General features: G+C 41.1%; 1 protein-coding gene across 1 annotated transcript in view; it reads right to left on the minus strand.

The window, feature by feature from the left end:
- SLC12A2 (solute carrier family 12 member 2) overlaps positions 1-21550 on the minus strand; it is a 109334-nt gene that overhangs the window by 25705 nt on the left and 62079 nt on the right. The window contains exons 13-18 of the mRNA XM_075931906.2: positions 21156-21257; positions 16131-16286; positions 12318-12417; positions 8293-8404; positions 5788-5928; positions 5431-5537 (exon numbers count right to left, since the gene is read on the minus strand). Coding sequence (XP_075788021.2) covers positions 5431-5537; positions 5788-5928; positions 8293-8404; positions 12318-12417; positions 16131-16286; positions 21156-21257 — 718 coding nt within the window. The remainder of the gene's footprint in view (positions 1-5430; positions 5538-5787; positions 5929-8292; positions 8405-12317; positions 12418-16130; positions 16287-21155; positions 21258-21550) is intronic.

Below are 21550 nucleotides of genomic sequence, written 5' to 3' on the forward strand. Positions count from 1 at the left end.
AAACATTCTAAGCTCCATGGGAAAGGTGAAAGCATGTGGAAAATTTACATCTTTTTAGTTATAAAATATTTTTGGACTTCTAGTTAAAAGAAATTGCCTGTATAAGAGATCTCCTAACATGACAACTACAAATTCCAGAGAGGCCTCTGAAAACTGTGGGCACTGAAAAACATTTTTAAAAGAATGCACAATTAATGATTGCATTGTGCAAGGAATTTAATGTTAACTATTTTTACATATTATAGCATTAATAATTAAGAAGTCAGGTTTCAAGACAAGTTCTAACACTGGTTTCCATTATGTGTGAGGCCCTACCAAATCACAGTAATAATTATTTACATCTAATTTATCCCTAACTGTCTTCTAAGAGCCCAGTAAGCAGTGGTAGTGTTGGTAATGCTGCTAGACAATACTTACCTCCCATGGGTCAGCAAATCCTCTGCTTTGGCACCAGTCAGGTCCCAAAGATGCTGGACTAGAGAAGTTCAATCTGTACCAATCCTCCTCCCTTCCCCTCCCCCCCCAAAACACATCTAAGAGATGGGCATCTTCTCTGCTGACTAACATCCTCAGAGTAACAGATTATCTTTAAGTACCATGGTACAACTTCAAAATCAAAAAAAGTTCATAAAGAGGGGGGAAAAAGAGCATCACAAATAGAACAACTCAAAGGCAAAGAAATGCAGAGCAGGTTTCACCTAGAAACATTTCCAGTGTTTTACAAGACCAGTCGGGTGAAAGTCAGGAAGAAACACAGTCAAACTGGAAAATGGCAGAGGAAAATAGTGTGCTAGCAAAGAGGGCAGAGAAAAAAAACCCATGCATGAGTTACATCTGGAACATGAGCAATGACTGATGAAAAAAAGCTCTTAAGGCAAAAACCTAATAGTCATGGGTGGCTAGAAATCCAGCCACCCAAGGAAGCTAGTCCCTGGCCCTTTTTCTACGACCTCTCTCTCCCATAGTAGCACAAAGCACCCCCCGTCATGCTCCTAGCACAGAGGACTCCTCCAGCATCCAAGTCGCTGTGGGGAGACATGCTGGTCTGGGAATGAGGCCACGTTGGCAGTATGGGAAGGCAAAACCTCCCCTTCTTATGATACCCGCTGCCCATGAGAAGTGTCAACAGATAGAACTATTTGAGGCTGATGCAAGATACAGATAAACTTACGAAGAAATAAAAGAAGAGATGAAGGCAAAACAGTAATGCCTAGGTGAAGGAGAAGGCTGCAGAGGCAGCAGCACTGAAGGGAAACAACAAGCAGCTCTACACAATAGTGAAAGAACAAGGCTGCCAGAGGTTATGTCCATCAGGGACTCGCCACAGACAGATGTTGAAAATGCATGATGAAAAAGCCAGAGGCTGGAAAGATTGCCATTCTATATTAAACTATTCATAGCCACTGATGACGCATGGGTTCAAGAGAAATGCTAACACTTAAAGCAGAGGGATCAAGAACACTTGATGAAATTAAACCCATCAACAGAGGCCTAACATCAAGGAAAAGCTCCTGCAGTTGCCAAAACTGAAGCAGAGGTACTAAAGGTGGCAGGCAAACTTCTATCTGAGCAGTTAGAAAAACTAACACGGGAGAGAGAACAATTACCACAAGACTGGAACTGCCCAAAAGGGTATATTAGTGCACCAACTAGACAGTTAGTAATATTACAATAAAGGTTTGGGAGCTCCATTCAGATAGATAACACTGTGAACACATTCAGTCTTCAACAGATCATTGGAGGAAAAAAAACAAAAAAAACTACTGCTTGGCAAAAACCTCTTTCTTAAAGTTGATAAAAAGTATTCAATAGTGTCCTCAGAGAAACTCTTGAGTATTACTCAAACTATGGGATCTCAGGCAAGATGATAAACCTCTTCTTATGTTGATGTGATGGAAGCAGATGTGCAATAAGATCAGATACAGACTCAGGTAAGTAGCTTGATATTGCAACTAGAGTTTGATAACTGTGTTTTATCACCAATTCTCTTTGCATTGGCAATAGAGGGGGTGATAAAGCAAGCAATCATCATAGATGGTGTAAAATGAATTAACAGATAAGTTATGTGACCTTTACTTTGCAAAAAGTGCCTTATTAAATATGTGGAACAAAATCATTGTACTTAGATATAGAACATTAAATAAAAACCAAGTTTATGAAGATAGGAAACTAGACAACAGATGCCAAGGTATATATAAATGGGGGAAAACTGAATAGGTAGAAGAATTCTGCTATCGTTTGGAACATGATGACATCTGAAGGTAGAAAAATGTATTAACTAGTGAGTAACCACAATCAATGGTGGAACTTTACTGCCTGATATGTCCACAGGAGGAATCAGAATTCAAAAGGTAAGGTCTTAAGTGAGTTACCAGGCAAAATCCTTGTCTTGCTGAACTCAATGAAATTAAAATTTCACCTATTCTAGCTATGTAAATAAAAACCCAAAGGTGACCCTTTTTTGAATTTATTATTGATGTTAGTTTATTAAGGAAGATTACTGCCCTATGGCTTGAAAATATGACTGGTAGATGTAAGTGTGAAGTTGCAAACTGAGTGCATTGCCAATCAGAATTCACTTTTAACTCTGGAGTCAATGTGTTTCACAAATGAAAAAGTTCTAAACAGAATTATTCTATTATACAATTGTCTCTAACTCTGCTTTACCTGTTACTCTGCCGAGATTTCTCTATTTTAAATTCAGCTATTTACACAATCTAGCTCAGCACAAGAGTTCCTACAGCCACAAGCAATTTCAACCAAAATAGTAGATAACAAAAATTTTGTTTTCTTCATTTATTTCATAATCTTTGATGTTCCTAGTAAATTTAAAACCGTATTTCTCACAACTTCCTAAAATCTGTAACTTTGCCCTGTAATGTTCACTTCCTGCAAAGTAGCTGAAAAAACTGAGTAATAGAACCATAAACAAACTCTGCAGTTCCTGGAGTACATCTGTATTTCCCAGCTATAGTAGTAGGTTTTCCTGCAGCACAAGTTACCCTGTGAAAAATGCTTTTCTTAAGTTAGAATTCTCTCTCTTATAAAAGGGATTGACAAATTACCTTGGAATTTCCTGTTTCCAGTAGCTTGTAGGATATCACCCCATCCATTTTAGGTATTAAAAAAATTCAACTTAAAAGTTGTCATCCCTTTACTGTACTGAAACTTACAATACTTTAACTACCATCAGATTCACAGTTTCCAACTGAAGATACAAATCCAGCATAAAATGTTCCATAAGTCATTTTGCATAAATAGTTATATCAAGATTTATATTTAAGCTGAATAAGACATTAAAGGAAAAGGTCTACTTTCAACAGAGAACATATTCTAATGCACTCAAGAGTCTGATACAAAACATTCACTAGTTCAAGCTCCAAAAATAAAATCAACCCTTGGAAGTGCTCTAGATATCAACTACTTCTGAAGCTAAACTAGGACTAATGCAGACTTATAATGTATTTAAAGTTTTTTTTTAAAGTATACTTTGCTAAAATCAGATGATTTCATACAACAAATCATTTGAAACTTCAAAAACTTCTGGGAAATCTTTTCATCCTACCCAGAAAATATATTGCTGATGTAACCTTTCCCTTCAGTTACGAAAACAGACTGGGGAACCTACAAGATTGCCGGTCCTCTGGGCAATGTAGGGGGAAAGAGGAGGTGGCCTAGCTTCACATGCCTAAAATGGGAGGGGCTAGGGCTATGAAGGGCTGGCCCTCTGAGCTAGCTGGAATGTTTGGCGTGGGGCTCTGGAGCTGCTGCACGGCATTCCCACGGTGATTCTAGAGGGCCTGAGGCTCCAACTGCTACTGCTGCCACCCAATAGCCCCCCACCAGCACCGGTCGTCCCCATGGTGACCTGGCTCTGGCACTAGGAGGCTGTGGCTGGGAGCCCCAGACCCCTTAGAATCACCGGGTTCCAGGGCAAATGCCCCCACCATCAACAGGCCTCAACACATACTAGTCTACATGTTTATAGGCACAGTCAATCCTTGTGTGCAGTGCGCACAAGCAAGTCAATTGGCCTGGAAGATTTTAATAAAGTAAAAGTTGACCATCAATAATATCTACCCACATTAAAGAACAACACTAGAGTACTAAATAAAGTACTTAATTTTGTACACTTACGCAGGAGATTTTAATATGAATTATTTGAAAATATGGAAACATTTGAAACCGTTCTTCACTCTTTCAAAAGTATTATTCTAAAAACTTTGATCATTAAACTTTTCTAGAGATACAAAAAGTTGTTAAGGTTATATATATATACACACACACACACACACACACACACACGGAAAAACTATGCATCACTTTAAAGTCTAACAAGATGGTTTAATAGACAGACTTCTGGCCCACAAAAGCTCATCACCTATTAAACCATCTTGTTAGTCTTTAAACTGATACATACAGTAAGTCCCCGGGTTACGTCAATCTGACGTAAGTCGGACCCCTAGTTACAAACGGGGGGGGGGGGGGGCGGGGAGCGCAGCTAGTGCCGGGTGCCTCCCCCACTGTCGCCACCTCCGGCGGTGCGGGGGGCGCTTCCCTCCAGCAGACCAGGGAGACGGGGAGCTAGCGCAACCCCCTCCCCCCCCCAGCAGACCAGGGAGATGCAGAGCGGCTTTTCTCGCCGCGGAGGACGTGGGCGGTGGGACCGCCGAGACGCACCGCAGTCCCGCCGCCCGCGTCCTCCACGGCGAGAAAAGCCGCTCCGCGTCTCCCTGGTCTGCTGGGGGGGAGAGGGGCGCAGCTAGTGTGCCCTCCCCCCCTCCCCCCCCCAGCAGACCAGGCTTTTCTCGCCAACGCCTGGGGTAGAGCAGCTGGGGTGCTGCCGGGTTGGTCCCACCGCGCCAAGGGTCGGCGCTACCAGACCAACCCAGCAGCACTCCAGCTGCTCTGCCCCAGGCGTGTCCGATTCAGCCGCTGCTGGTCAGTTTCAACAGTGGCTGAATCTGGATGCCTGGAACAGAGCAGCTGAGGCGCTGCCAGGTTGGTCCCTGCAGCACCGCACCTCGGCGCTGCGGGGACCAACCTGGCAGCCCCCCAGCTGCTCTACCCCAGGTGTCCCCAAGTCAGCTGCTGCTGAAATTGATCAGTGTCTGATTCCAGGAAGCCCGGGGCCAAGCAGCTCTGCCTCAGGCTTCCTGTAGTCAGCCGCTGGTCAGCTTCAGTAGCGGCTGAATCAGGGACACTTGGGGTACAATATGTACTAGTTCCGACTTACGTACAAATTCAACTTAAGAACAAACCTACAGTCCCTATCTTGTACGTAACCCGGGGACTGCCTGTAGTTTTTTCCTTTTGTTTTAGCAAGATCAGGCTAACATAGCTACCTCTCTATTACTATTCAATATGTACACTCACACTCACTATATTTGGTAAAATCCACAGGTTTCAAGTTGTACATTTTGTACTCACTGAAATAAATTGATATAGATTTCCACATCCCTCATGTCAGCTTGTCTCCAATCTTTCTTAAACCCAACAACAAGAGTGTTTGGTCTCATTCGACCCAGACCAGCAGCCTAAAAACAAAGCCAATTAAACATTTTTAAAATAATAAGAGTATTACCTTAACTGAAGGCAAAGAAAAAAATGTTTAATTATTCCTATTTTAATAAAAACATTACAGTAGCAAAGTGGAAAAGATTACATAACTTCAATTGCATTTAAAATAAGCTTGCTTGAAAGTGTAAAATATAAAATGCAAAGATGTTTGTACTTTTCTGATGCCAATCATCCAGTACCTCAAACAAAATTGCAACAGAAATGTACCTGCATCAAGTACTGTCCCCCATCTCTCAAATCCTCTGCATGTACTGGTGCATAGAAAGCCTTCATTTTGTTTTTAATAAGCCACCGCTGATATTTGGCCAAATCAGTTGACAATTCTTTCATGGCTTGTCTGCGAGGACCCTTTAAAAAAAAAAAAGTACTATTAATCAAAAATGCATTTTAGAATAATCACTAAAAGTTATTCTCTGAAAAATAGATTTCTGTTGTACTGATTGCATTGATAAATAACCCAAAATCTAATCTAATACACCTCGCTCAAAAGCTATATCTATGACTACAAAACAAGAGACCTATCAACATAAAGTAAAATAGGGTACGTCTACACAGCAGTATTATTTTGGAATAATGTCGTTTATTCTGAAATAATATAGTCGTGTTTACACTACAAACAGATATTTTGACAATGTCGAGCTGGAGGACTACTTACTCCAACTACTGTAACCTTCATTTTACATGGAATAAGGGAAGTCTGAGGAAAAGTGGTCTCTTCCTGCTGTGTAGATAGTGCCAAAAGCCAAAATAAGCTATTTTTACTTAAGCTATGCAATTGATGCAACTCAAGTTGCATATCTTATCTCAGCTTTAGCCCTGCTGTGTAGACTATCCCATAGACTCAGAAGGCAATAATAGGTCTTCCTTTCTTAAATATGTGCTTCCTGTGCTTTACTGGAACAAATATTCTCAAGCTTCAATTGTTTCACCAGCGGTATCCCCTGCTCATGTTGGGACAGGGGAGACAGTTTTTATGTCCACCATTTTGTTTTCTCTCTCTGAGGCATTGGTTAGCCTCCCTGTCACCATCCCCTTCCTAAAAAGGGTTGGATAAGGGACAAGGCAGGAAAAAAAGTAAAGTCAAGATAAGTGTGGTCACCTGACCCTACTCGGCTCAGCGACAAGCGGGCTTATAAAGGGTGCTCACCCGCTCCTCGGAGCTCTCTGAGTGACTCTACGGTGCTGAAGTGACAGCTATCAGTAGGCCTCTTTAGGCAGCTGGGGCAGGCTGTTGGCTTGATAGGTCATCAGGGGCAGGAATGTGGTTGCTGCCACCACGGAGACTGGAAATCTGAGACCAGAGAGTGTCTGGGAGAGTCTGGGTGGGGCAACCCTGTGTTCCACATTTGTAGTGGTTGCTGGCACAGGGCTTAATTCGACTTGGGTTAATGTGACTGCAGTAATGCCAGGCAGCTGGCCGCCAGATCAACTCAACTCCCAGCCACTGAAGCTCTCTGGCCCAAGAGCTCTATAGTCCAGCAACGGCCATGGTACTTCCTGACCACAGATGTTGCTGGGCCAAAGAGGTTCAACCTGTAGTAGAGAAACTATTCAAGCTAATCATGGTTTTTAATCCATGGCTGAAAGTATTATGGCAAGGCACCTTCTGTGTCTTAGACTTTTCCCTCTGGCAGTGGCAGGCACAGAGTAAATCAGCCCTACTCTGGGCAGCATTTCTTTCCCCTTCCATGTTTCACTGGCAATCTTTTCTGAGTAGGGCTGACTAAGTAAGGGTTGATCTTTCATCAAACTGTCTCAAACCAAAAAACCAAGGGTGGAAACCTTTCCCTGCCTCCTGGCTGGGGCAGAGTGTTGTTCAGTTGTTTGCTCTGGGGCATCAAAACTTGCCTTCTCAGGCACTCAGGTGTGGACATTTCCCCTGTGAGATGGAGAAGAGTCTCTCACCCTGGAGAAGCTTATTTCCTTGCTATCACTAGCCTAGTGGCAGCTGCTTATTTGTTTCTGTTTCTTTCCCTCGGTCTCTGCCTCTCCCCCTTCTTTCCTCCCCAGAGAAGGTGTTTTTAAAGGCCTTGGCAGACCTTAATTGGATTCAGGTGTCTCTAACTGACCTGAAATAAACCCTTCTCAGCCTGTAGGGAAAAAAAGGCCTTTGACCTTCTAGTGCTAACATACTCACCACCTTCAGGCCACTCTTGCATCTGACTAGCCTGCCTTTGTCACAATACCTTAAATCTGTTGCTCACTGGGACTTGTTTTGAAGCAGGCTGAAGAAGCCTTAGTTCTGACTCATACTAGAATGGATGAAGGAACACTCTGCACAAAAACGTATCCCCCTCAAAAACGTGACATGATACAGTCTGAGGTTACATTTCTTATTTAGTTCTACCTCTTATACTGCCCACTAGCCACACAAGAACATACATATGCAGTGGTTATTTTTAAAAAAGTGAAAACACATTTTACAGCATCTTGTGTCCAAGACAGTTCATTCATAAAGTTGAAAAGTTATTCCAAGGGAGAAGAAAAATTCAAGTGATATGTACTGCCATTTTGAAGTTATTTGCTATCCTAGTATTTCTAAGGCTTGCATGAAGTCACAACATACTACGTGCTATTACAAAACATAATCCACTGACAGGTTATCAATAAATATGAGCTTTCAGGGAAGTAGGAAATTTGATACATTTGATGAGAAAGCAATTATGGAAAGAAGGTTCGTTAGCTTTTTTGCAATGCAGAAAAAATACTTACCATGCGTATATGACCACAGACCATCAAACCCACATTCTTTGTGAAAGCATGGACAAGATGAACCAATGCAGGACGTGAGTTAGGAGCACCTGTCATAACAAGGCACTGAGGCCTAGAGTTTTAAATTTAAGAGAAGAATAATTAGAATTCACTTATTTACTTTGTACTGATAAAAACAACTTTTAAGTCATTTGCAACCAACTTTAGAATTGAGAAAATAAACATCTTCACAGATCTCAGGACTGCAAACACATATTTGGAGTGAGAAATGGGGGACATTAAATTAATTTATATTGTATTGGCAACTACAAATCTTTCCCTTCCTGCTTATTTTACCAGAAACCAATTAATGGCAATATCTATTGAAATCCACTAGTCAACTGAAATTATAATCACTAAAGTCTGGTGACAAGTTTCTACCTTTCCTAAATATGACTGACTGCCTCAGATGTGCTATGAAATAAAGAGCCCAAGACCTGAAAAAAAAACCAAAAAACTCCAACTATAGACCCAATTTTGATAGTTTAAATTACTTCAGGTAGAAAAACCCAACAAGGACAAATGCAAAGTCCTCTGATTAGAAACAGTTAGTTGCATACATACAGACAGAGAAACAACTGCCTAGGAGGGAGTACTAAGAAAGAGTTCTGGGGCTCATAGTGAATCATAAGCCAAATATGAGTCAACTGTATAAAACTGTTGGGAGAAAAAATTCACTCTTGCAAATACATCCCAGAATTATGTTGTAATAGATAGGAGTGCTGACCAGCACCTGATGACTAAGGGGTTAAGCTCAGGTAACTAGTAGAGGTTTTGGCCAGGGGGCCGGGACAACTAATTGAGATAGAGGGCTGAAATTTGCATTGGATATAGGTTCCCTGCCTGCTTTCTTTGTGTGGGACAGATAAACCAGGAATTGAGACACACAGAATGATTTAAACCCAGGCAGCACTACTACATCTCCAAGGAATTCAGGTCATGGGAGTGGACTGGACAAAGAGAAAATTGGAAGTAAGGAAAAGTGAATCCAGTCATGTTCAGAGTAATTTTTCTTTATTTTGTGGTTTGGTTTGAACTGCTCTGTGTGATTCTATGCCTTCCTTCCTCCTTTACCTACCACTTAAACAATGTGCTGAGACTTTTCTCCATGTTTTGTTTTCCTAAATTGCTCTGTAACATCTAGCAACCCAGTATCAAGTTTACCTTCTGTTTTGTAATAAAAATCACTTTTTTTAAGGTGATGATTTGATTGTGTGTCCTAGGAGGTCGGTCTGTCTGTGTATATCTGCATGCCTCTGACTGAGGGATCAGCTACCAAAGACTGCAGCTTATTTTTCTCTTGTATTTTTAAGCTCTTTTGGGTCAAAAGAGCTTGGGGTACCCTGGGGGTGATTTCAAGTGTTCAACCCTGGTTTTTAGGGATCAAAAAGCACTTGATGGTGGCAGTGATTCCACAAAATCTGTATATTATGATTCTGGGGTGGAAGTCTGTTGTAACCTCTGCCAGTAGAGGAAAGGATTTGAACCTCTCTTGCGGGTCCTCACCTTCTGCACTCGGAGTGCTGGAGTGGAGAACAGCCCTGGCAGATGTTTACAAGTAAGACGCCAGGGAAGGAATTCTTTTGCTCTACTCCAGGCTGATTAGGCCTCAATGGGAGTAGCGTGTCCAGCTGAGGGCGCCACATTTCAGGAAACATGTGGACAAATTAGAGATCGTCCAGAGAATTAAAAAAAAAAAAAAAAAAAAAAAAAAAAAAGACTGAATGTCTAGAAAACTTGATCTGTGACGGAATAGTTAAAAAACTGAAAAGAATTGTTTAGTCTGGAAAAGAAAAGACGGCAGGAAGACACAATAACAGTTTTCAAGTACATAAATGTTTGTTACAAGGAGGAGGGAGGTAAATTATTCTCCATAATCTTTGACAATAGGACAAGAAGCAATGGGCTTAAATTGCAGCATGGACAGTTTAGGTTGGACATTAGAAAGAAAAAAAAATTCCTAACCATCAAAGTAGTTAAGCACTGGAATAAACTGCCTAGGGAAGTTGTGAAATCTCCAACATTGGAGATTTTTAAGAGCAGGTTAAACAAACACCTGTCAGGGATGGGGATAATATTTTGCTCCGTCATAAAGGCAGGAGACTCAACTAGAACATCTCTTCAGATGTCATGTCCTAGGATTCTAGAAGATTAAGTAAAGATACAAATATTCTTCAAAGTAATAGTTGATATGTGACTTTCAGATTCCTCTTTATATCAACAGTTAAGATGTTTAATACAAAAATTAAAACAAGTAAGTTCAGATGTTGAAGCCATACATTCTAGGTCAGGTTACAGACACATCTGGCATGAGTGTTCTGATCTGGCCTGTACTAAATTTACTGAAATAATGAAGAGCAGACCATAACTGAACAAGACAATGAAAATATGAATACTTATAGTCACAGAGGTCATAACATCACTTGTCCTCACCTTTCATTTTCCCTTTTTTGGGAAGAGGAGAAAGAGCACAGAAAAAAGTAGTAACATTCTCCATTCCGATTTATTGTAAAAGTAACTACTCTCTCACCTGCCATATTTCAATTTCCTCAGAAAAACTGCTATTAATTTAACATTGACCTCCATATTTATTCTAACTTACATAACCAGAAACTCTGATCTAAGGATTTAGCTAGCTTTCATTTCATAGCTTTATTTGTATGATTATTATATCCGCATCAACAAACCAACAAGCTTCCCTAATCAAAATAAGTGGGAAAGTCTCAGCCTTGCCATGACAAAACATTTTCTGTTTTCTAATTTTTTTAGATTTTTTTTTTTTTTTTAAAAAGAACAAGAGTTGCCAGTGAAGTCATTTTAATATCCACACAGGCAAGTCAGCCGTGTACCTTATGGGTCTAAAAACCAAAACATTCTTCACCATCAACTAATTACATTTTGAAACAAGAAAAAAATACTTCATAAAAAAAATCATAAAAGAATTTCCAATCTGGTCCTAAAGGCCTGCTCATAAGCAGAAGTATGTTCATTCTCCACATCATGTCTTAAAGCATAACAATCAAAATTCAGCTGCCATTTTTGTTGTTCATGTGGAAGGCAAGTAGCCAACTTACTTTTTTAAAGTTATATTTGCTAAGTAGTGATGACAGAGTTTTAGTAAAGTAATGTGAACACACAAAGTACATCAACAGTGTCATTTTAATATTTTATTGAAATTCATTCATAAGACTAGCAAGACTGCCTATTAGAATGGTTGCCTGACACTTCTCATTAGAGGACACCTTTTTCAGGTGATTATATCTTTGCAAAACTAACTGTTAGGGCTGAAATTTTCCTTGTCAGGTTGATTTTCATCCCCATGACCAGGGAAAATCCTCCATATAAGGCTGATTTATTCTGGGGGAAAAAAAAAATAATTCAGCCATAGCACTAGAGTCCATTTTGGAGGGGGGGGGGGGAAGGGTAGAGAAATATCTACTGTTTTATAAATTTCATTTCATAATAGTTACTCCACTATGGAAATATACTAATTATTCCGGAATAGTGTAATAACGTACTTTTATCCAACACAGTGCCTACACAAGAAGCTATTTTAAAATAGCTAATTGCAGAATAGCTTGTTCCTCAACAGTTATTCTGGTTAGCTTTCCCAGGTCCTGAAGGAATCTGCTAATCTAACCACTCTGAAGTCACAGAAGCGCCCCCCCCCCCCCCCCAAGGTTGAGAGAGCAGGTATTTTCTCATTACATGCTTCTTTCAGATATGGGCAGATTTCCAAGGAATCAGCAAGAATTCTGTACTCTGTGGCTGCAAACACGCCAAGGCTGTGGTGCTGTTGCAATCTCTGGCAAGAATAGATATGCTGCCAAAGTTCACAGACCAATTTATGCCAGACAGTTTCATACAAGGAGTGGTGGATACTGAAAGCATCAAAACCCTACTTTGCTAAATGTACCATTCAGTGGAAAGATTTTTCTAATCTCTACAGATGTGCACCATGCCTCAAGCATGAGCATGTTTGTTACCTGAAGTTTTTTACATGATCTTCCACGCCTGAGAGACGAACAGAATGCTGCAATGCATTCAGGTAAGTCAATGCTTGTGTAGAGGATCCCCAGTTCACATCTGTGGGAAGATTTGTTTCAAATAATTTAATATTATGGCATATGGTATTTTGACTAACCATTTTCTCAGACTAAAAAATTCAGTGTCTGATTGTGTAATGCCATCATCAACTAAAAATTAGGTAAGATCAAATTAAAAACAAAGTACTTTCCAACTGAAAGTAGGCTAAATCAACTTTGGGTTTAAATTAGGAAGAAAAACAGTTGAACTTTTCTGTAAAGAGGATAATGGTTATGTAGTCAAATCAAGTTTTCTAGGTAATTAGCTGTTCGATATTACACAGTCAAATTTTGAAATTACTTAACCAGCTTTATTTTAAGTAATAAGGCAGCTTTGTAAGCAAATAGTTGACGACTACTCACATTTCCCCCCTGCTTGCTGTCTCTGTATCAGAGGCAGCAACAGGGGTGGGAGAGCAGGAGCCAGCCTAAAAAAGCTGATTCCCCCCAGCACCATCTCCATGGTGCTGCCTGTCCTCCCCCATGCTTACTGCCTCTATCAGACGTAGCAGCATGGGGAAGGAGATGGAAGAGGCAAGGAGGCTACTGCAAAGCTGCCTCTGCCCATGGCGGGCCCAGGCTCACTGCAAGCAAAGATGTGGAGCATCACAAGATGTGGAGCAGCCCCTGTCCATAGGCTTCCTGCGCATCCAGCTCCTACTACATTTAACCTGTAGAGCAGCAGTGGGGGTAGCTCCTGGACTCAGCGCAATTTGGGACCAAGCGCCTTCCTTTATCAACTAATCATGTAGTCGATACAAATTGTACCGACTACACCAGGGTTAGGAACCTTTTTTTGGGGTGGGTGCCACTCATCCACAGAAATGTCAGTCGGGGACCACACAAGTCAGGAGTGCAAAAAAAAAAAAAAAATCCTCACAGATGTGGCTCTCGACTGAGAAGGAGAAACACTCCCTACATTTCCCTCACACCCCAGACCTTAGATGGGCCCAGGCTAGTAGATTTGGTGTGCTCCATCCCCATGAGCTCCCTAATGCTGTGGGGCAGGGCCTGAGCCTCAGGGACTGAACCCAAGCAAGACAGGGGCCGCACCTGGCCCATAAGTTCCCCGCCCTTGGACTACACGATTAGCCAATTAGCCACTTGTTAATATCCTTAATAGAAATCTGGTCTCATGCTCTCATGCACAGTGTAAATTTTGTAACTGAAATAACAAAACAATTTTAATTCGTTAAGCGGGGTAATGGATGAGTTGGATTTTAAGAGCTACTACGTTCAGAGAATTTTAATTTCAAGGAACTCTCTCATTGAATTATAGGCAGAGCAAGTCATTTGACATCTTAAAGTTTCCTGATACTCCTCATAATAAGCAGGGCCATACCAAATTCCTGGCCATGGGGGAAAAAAAAAAAAAAAAAAAAAAAAAAAACACACACACACACACATACACACACACCACGGACTGAAATCTGGTCTCCTCCATGAAATCTGGTCTTGTGTGTTCTTTTTACCCTATACTCTAGGGTTTTCATGGGGGAGACCAGCATTTTTCAAACTGGAAGTCATGACTCAAACAAGGGTTTCGGGTGGATCATAAGATTATTGTAAAGGGGTTGCAATATTGCCAGCAAAATTTCTGCACTACCTTCAGGGTTGAATGGCCAGAGTACAGCAGCTTCTAGCCAGGTGCCATACTCTGAAGGCAATGCCCTGCCAGAAGCAATGCTGAAGGGTGGCAATGCCATACCGTGTCACTCCTACTTCTTCGCTGCATTTGGCGGCATTGCATTCAGAGCTGGGCACCTGGCCAGCAGCCATCATTTTCTGGCTGCCCAACTCTTAATACAGCTCTGCAGCAAGTAGTGGCACAAAAGTAAGCATAGCAGTACTGCACCCCCTCTGTAATAGCCTTACTACTCCCACAATTCTTTGAGTCAAGGCCCCCACAATTACAACACCGTGAGAGTTCAGGTTTAAATATATGAAATTACATTTACAATTTTTAATATCGGATGACCATGAAATGGACCATGAATTTGATAGGGCCATAATTATGAAACCCTCTTTTAAGTGAAATTTTAGGAAGGAGAATGTCTTAAGTATGTCATAAGTGAATTTTTTTGGGAAAAAAAATCAGTCAAAATGCTTTAGCTTCAGAGAATGAGACTAGGGAAAAACAGGTTTTCCTCAAGTTAAAAAATTCTGCCTCTAGTTTCCATGTGCTTTGGATCAGGGGCTCAGATTTTGGCATGAGGTGGCTTTTATATGCCAGGAATATGCCTTTTGCTGTCCTCATGGAAATCTGCTCAAATTTGGCTATGTTATAAGCCTTTGGTGGGAAAAAAAATTAGTCTGCACACGCTCAATGACTTTTTAAAAAAATTAGCAACTGAAATCTCCAAGATCACATTCTAACTGAGGATACACAAGTCTCTAAACTAGATGTATAAAGTATTCAGATACTCTAGCAATGAACACAACAGCAAAGTCTATAAGGAAATAATTCTGTTTCCAGAATAGGGTTTGAATAATGTGTATTTCAGCTTCCATACCTACTTGTTTTACATTTAGCATTACAGCATATATTCTCTCTCTTCAGATGATATCAGATCAGCCATCTACTTTAAGCCTGGTTTCTGGCTTTGACCAGAAGAGCCAAGCCAAAAAAATTTTTAAAAATTATGCAAGCAGGTTTCCACCACTATCCATGTTTCACAAACAAGATAGATATAAAAATACAATGTCACGTCTATATCAGATGCATATGCCTTTACTGCATATGCTTTTACTGTTTAGACTTGCAACTTAAAACAATATTTTATACTTGTTGGCATTATCATCCATAAGTTATATTTCTTCTGTGAGATCCTTTTAAGAGGTAACAGGATAGCTCAGTTTGGAGCCTGGTTCTGCCAAATCAAGTAAATGCTCTTTACTTATGTGCTAATCAGTTGTTTAGATCCATGTTAACTTCCAGATTTTTCTTTTAAGTGTTCATTAAATTCTTTGTACTTTCTGTATTTTATTTTGAACTCTTCATTTTACATGAACCTTTTTGATTTTCCAAAATAAATATGGGAACAAATATGAGAAATAATGTCTACCTTTCATAAAAGCTGTAATGTATGGGGAAACTTAACTTCTGTTATTCAAGAACTTTATACAATTTCAAGCCCAACACTTGTTGATTTTCTTATTTCTAATTTTAGCAAAATTCTTTGCCCAGCTAACTCTGTTCCATCTCATTCTAATTTTGTAAACATCTTCAACCCTACTATTTTTACAATGTTTTTGCTATTTCAATATGACATGTCTGGTCATACATAGTTCCTAGATATGGCTTATCAAGACACCATCCCTAATCCAATGCCATTCCATTCTGGAATAACAGTGGAGGATCCTCTTTCAACAAGGCACATTGCACTTCCATGATCTCTCTGCAGAAACAAAGTTATAGTCCCTAGTGTCAAATATCACTCAGAACTCCTCCCAAGTGCACCAGCAATGCACATTACTTCCTCTCAATTTCTCTTACACGGATCCTTTGGATCACATTCAGTACATTAACTTGTGAATGTAGACAGTTAATGCATCAGAGAGTCCCCTTTCTCTTCATGAAAAAAATTGAAAACAGTTTCTTCTGTAACCAATCGTGCAAATAAAATAGTAATTTTAAATATAAAAATACAGCATTTAACAAAATTAGATGATCAGAATGTCTCAAGTCTGCTTAGTTAAAAAAAAAATACCCACCTGGTTTCTTGTAAGTGACATAAATATAGAGTCCAAGGACTATGACATACGTTAGCAATGCTGCCCACCAATTAATGACGAACATCACTATGCAACAAAGAATTGCTCCAACAAGGGAAACCCACATATTGTAGTACTTAAAAGCAGGACGCCAACCTAATCAAAGCAATGAAAAGTTAAAGTTAATGGTTTAGTATTAAGAGAGGATATGTCTACACAGCAAAGTTATTTCGAAATAACAGCCATTATTTCAAAATAACTTTCCTAGCATCTACACAAGCCAACTGCTATTTTAAAATTAATTCAAAATAGCGGAGGGCTTATTTTGAAACTGGTAAACCTCATTTCATGAGGAATAGTGCCAATTTTGAAATTGCTATTTCTAAGTAAGCGCTGTATAGATGCTTATTTTGAAATAGGGAGCCTCCAGGCCTTCCCTGGGTGCCCTTGTGGCCACAAGGTAACTTCTGACCTGATGCCCTGCCAGAACCAGTTCCAGTTGGCCATAAATGCGATTCAGAGTCAAATCAGTGTGGACACACTATTTTGAAATAGCAAAAAGCTATTTTGAAATACATTTTGTGTGTAGACGCATTATTTCGAAATAAGATATTTTGAAATAACGCTGTAGTGTAGACACCCAGAGAGAGACAGAGTAAAATATATTAAAAACCTCTGGCACATATTTATCCTTAAAGCTCATTCAATTTCTTGCAATATTTCAAAAGAAAGCTGCAGCTATGGTTCAAGGCTAAGAGTAGAAATGTTTACATGGCCACAAGGATAGGTCTCTTTTTAAAGTGGAGTTTGATGTTATTTCTGTACTAGATGCTCCCAACGGCCTAGTGAGTAGAAATATTTGACAAAGAGGTCCATTCATATTTGCTTTTTGCTTTGCAGTATACCTTTAGAAGATGATACAGCATGAATCACAATGCTAGTGACTGCAGGTGGATGTTATCTTTTTAGTTCCACATCATCACTCCAATTATGCTAACTAGTATTAGTGGTTAACAACTTTTAATGTTTTCATTTATTTGAATAAGAGCAACGCCTGAGCATTTAAATAAAAAGGACAAGTATCACGTTAAAGTATGCCAGACAAGTTCAGGAAAAAATGTAACTGTGAAAGAGAAGTGCTGCACTTGCCAATGTCTGACACCATGAGTTGCTGAAGGACTGTTCAGGAGTAAAGATAAGGATAATCTGCTCTGATGCTAATGGATTCAGTCGTGATATGGGCTGGTGGGGACTTTACATATTTAATAACCACTGAAGGTGCTAACTGCTCCCTGAGTGGTATCCTTCCTGTTTTAGGTATCTATCTATTGACTTTGATTTTTATCTGCTTAGGTTTAGGTATCCATTCACCAGATACATAATGATGCTCCATCTTCCACACGCCTCCCTTTTTCTTTCTCTCCCCTCTCCTATTTATTTTAAGTTTTCATATCCCCAACTCATAACTCCGGTCATCTGAAGAAGTGGTCTGTGCCCACGAAAGCTCATGATACCATCTACGTGTTTCGTTACTCTATAAAGTGCTACCAGACCATTTGTTGTTTTTTCTGTAAGGGTATGTCTACACTACAGCGCTAATTCGAACTAAGCTAATTCGAACTAACACATCTAGAACTAAAAACTAGTTTGAATTAGCGTTTTGCTAATTCGAACTAGCATGTCCACATTAAGTGGACCCTGAACAGGGCTTAAGGATGGCCGGAAGCAGTGCCAGCAGGGCATCAGAGGAGGACTTAGAGCGTGGAGATGCTGTCTCAGGCTAGCCGAGGGCTGTGCTTAAAGGGTCCCAACCCCCACCCCGGACAGACAGTTCTCAGGGGTGCCCTGCTTGAAAACCAGTCCTGGCTTGGAGTGCCCGGAGTGCCCACACTGGGCACATCACACCACTCGGCCATCAGCCCGGCTGCACTTGCCGCAGGCTGCCATCTGGGGAGAGGGTGCAATTGGGGGGCTGCAGGAGAGCTTCCACCCCCAGAAGCCCGCAGAGCCAGCCCAGTCCTCCCCATCGGGGGCTCGTGCCCCATTCCTCCCTCACCTCCTTCCACTTACCCTTCCCTAGCCCCTTTTCTTGATGTACAAAATAAAGGACAATTGTGTTCAAAAATGGAATCTGTCTTTATTGAACAAAACTGGGGGAGACTTGGAAAAGGAGGTGGGAGAGGGGAAGAGAGGCTGGGAGAGGAGAGGGCAACTAAAATGATCAGGGGTTGGGAACAGGTCCCATATGAAGAGAGGCTAAAGAGACTGGGACTTCTCAGCTTAGAAAAGAGGAGACGGAGGGGGGACAGGATAGAGGTCTCTAAAAGCAGGAGTTGGGTGGAGAGGGTGCATACAGAAAAGTTCTTCATTAGTTCCCATAAAGAAGGACTAGAGGACACCAAAGGAAAGGAATGGGTAGCAGGCTTCAAACTAGTAACAGAAAGTTCTTCTTCACAAAGCAAAGAGTCAACCTGTGGAACTCCTTGCTGCAGGAGGCTGTGAAGGCTACAACTAGAACAGAGTTGAAAGGGAAGTGAGATCAAGTCATGGAGGTTGGGTCCATGGAGTGCTATTAGCCAGGGGGTAGGAGTGGTGTCCCTGTCCAAAGTTTGGGGAAGGCTGGAGAGGGATGGCACGAGACAAATGGCTTGGTCACTGTCTCCGGTCCATCCCCTCCAGGGTCCCTAGGGTTGGCCGCTGTCGGCAGACAGGCTACTGGGCTAGATGGACCTTTGGTCTGATCCAGGACGGCCATTGTAAGCTCAGGGCTCAGGGTCGGGGGTCTCAGTGGACCACCTTGATTTTCATGCACTCCTGCTCCTGGGTGGCCAGGCTGGCAGCTCTCCTGCCCTAGACAGCCACCTTCCTGTGCCTAGTGTGGAGATCGTGGACGAGGTCCACGATGTCCGCACTAGCCCAGGTGGGTGCCCGCCTCTTGCGGTCCCGGGCAAGCTCCCGGGAGTCGCCAGCCTGGTCCCGGGAAGAGGGGGAGAGCTGGGGGGCATCGGGTGGCTGGCTCGATCCGTGCCAGGTGCAGGGTCTGCTGGCTGGGTGCTGGCAGGCTTGAACCTGGCACGGGCACCGTAGCCATCCCGTGCCCCTTTAAGGACTCCGGGGCCAGGAGGGGGGCATAGAGTTTCCCTGGTGTTGGCCAGAGTGGCCACCAGGGAAACCTGGGAAGCCTTAGCCTCCCACTAGTTCGAATTAAGGGTCTACACAGCCCTTAATTCGAACTAGCTAGTTCGAGCTAGGCTTAATCCTCGTAAAATGAGGTTTACCTAGTTCGAACAAAGCGCTCCGCTAGTTCGAATTAAATTCGAACTAGCGGAGCGCTAGTGTAGCGCCTATGAAAGTTAGTTCGAACTAACGTCCGTTAGTTCGAACTAACTCAGGGTATGTCTATACTACAAACAGACTAACTCGGCTACCCTCTAATGCTCTGAGAAAGACAACAGTGTATATTTAGGTTTGGAAATATTAGATTTTTAAAAATCAGTAGACATCAATATATATTTTACTGTACACACAAACCCACAAAAATATTTCCTTCGATAATCAAAATGTACAAATAAACACTGCTTGAGTACTTAAAAGTTTGACTGAAGGATATTTACTTTGTGTATTTTACATTATATTGACCATTGTAAGAATTAAAACACAAATGCTTTGCTTTTTTAAAAATCTGTGTCTATTATCATTAACAGATTGATCTTCCCTCCATAGTTTCCCAGACCTATGAAAATCTGAATCGATTAAAAATCTTCCCTCCATAGTTTCCCAGACCTATGAAAATCTGAATCGATTAAAAATGCTTAAAACTCATGATTTTGCACAATTGAAACGTTAACAAATATAAAAATATGCTTAAAAATAAGCACTGATTTTATCCATTTACATTATGAAAACATAAAAATCTAATTTTGTCAAGAATTAGCTGCTAAATATAGCTAATCTGCAAATACTGCATCATCATTATGATCGACACACATACACTATTCAGAAGTAAATATACCCATACAGGTTGACCTAAAACTCAAAATATGGATGCTTATTTACATATATCATTTAGAAAGTTCAACTATAAATAGAAATAGGATTTACTCATACATGTGGGCTCTCAACTTACTAATTTTATCCCTGAGTGTATAAGCAAAAGAATAAAACAAATGTACAAGATTGCCCAAACAGAAATGGACGGCAACTTATTGAACCTTTGCAAGTTTGGCCCCAGACAAACAGAGTGAAGATGACACTTTAAAAAGGTTTCCAACCTAAACTCAGTAAGCTAAGGACTGAAATAGTACAAATTTCTATTATTCTTGAACAAAATTCTTTTATAGGCATAACAGTACTTTTGTTTACTGACAAAAATGAAAAATTTAAGCATAACCACCCTGTTCCTTGAAACTGGGGTCATCAAATTTTAAGCCCTAGGACACAGAAAACACTAAAAGCAATTTTTTTCTTGGTGGGCAAGTAGACTCTACAAACAGATCCCCAGGCTGTGACAGCAACAACTACAAACCTCCTATTACAGGGGTGGCCAACCCATTACAGGAAGAGCCAAAATAGTTGTGAATATAATGCAAAGAGCCAGAGGAGGAAAGTTTGGTTTTTTGTTTTGGTCCCCCCCCCCCGACAAAAGGGTCTGCCATTTAGAGGCTTTTTGGCCACATCAGGCTCCCGCCGGCCAACACCATCTTGAGGATGCCAGTTGGCTCTCCTGCCCCAGAGAGCACAGGGAGCCAGGAGCCATTTCCAGGGGTGCAGTTGTTGCAGCCTGGGGAGGGGGGGAAGAGCCACATGCAGCTCACAAGCCACGGGTTGGCCATGGCTGTCCTATTACCTAAGAAGCTACTGTAGTGTCAAGCCTTATGTAGGGGTTTGATTCCGCTTGTCTAGTAATTTTTCTAAACTTCTTTTATTACATTCTTCAATTAGTTGAATTCATAACTTTTATGCAAAAATACTTTGTTTCTAGAGCACTTTTAAAATGTATTCAATCCCCAAATATAAAATTCCTACCTGGAGATTTTGCAAGAGAGGCATGGAATACAGAGAAATTAATTAAGGCATATGAAGCCAAGAAAAAGTTGGAGATTATTGGAGCAATGACATTCAATTCAGCTGTAAAAACAAAGAAAAAACAAAGTTATTAAGCTTATTGTCAAACTGCTTTAATAATTCCAGGGCCAAACATTTGTTGTTATGTCTTATGGATGTAACCTTTAATGGCGCATCGGGCAATTATTCTGTAGCACTTGAGGACATCCCCAGAGCAAAGAGGGTCTTGGAAGATTCAAGTATGGGTATGGAATATGAGAAGCATCACTTAGGCTCTCCGCAACTAGTCTCAGTCCGACTACAAACAGAGAGGGGTGCAACCTTTGCACACCTCTGCAAGGAAGAAACTCACTCCT

The sequence above is a fragment of the Pelodiscus sinensis genome, chromosome 6 (assembly GCF_052426305.1).
Source record: "Pelodiscus sinensis isolate ZL-2025 chromosome 6, ASM5242630v1, whole genome shotgun sequence".
In the NCBI taxonomy this organism is placed as follows: domain Eukaryota; kingdom Metazoa; phylum Chordata; order Testudines; family Trionychidae; genus Pelodiscus; species Pelodiscus sinensis.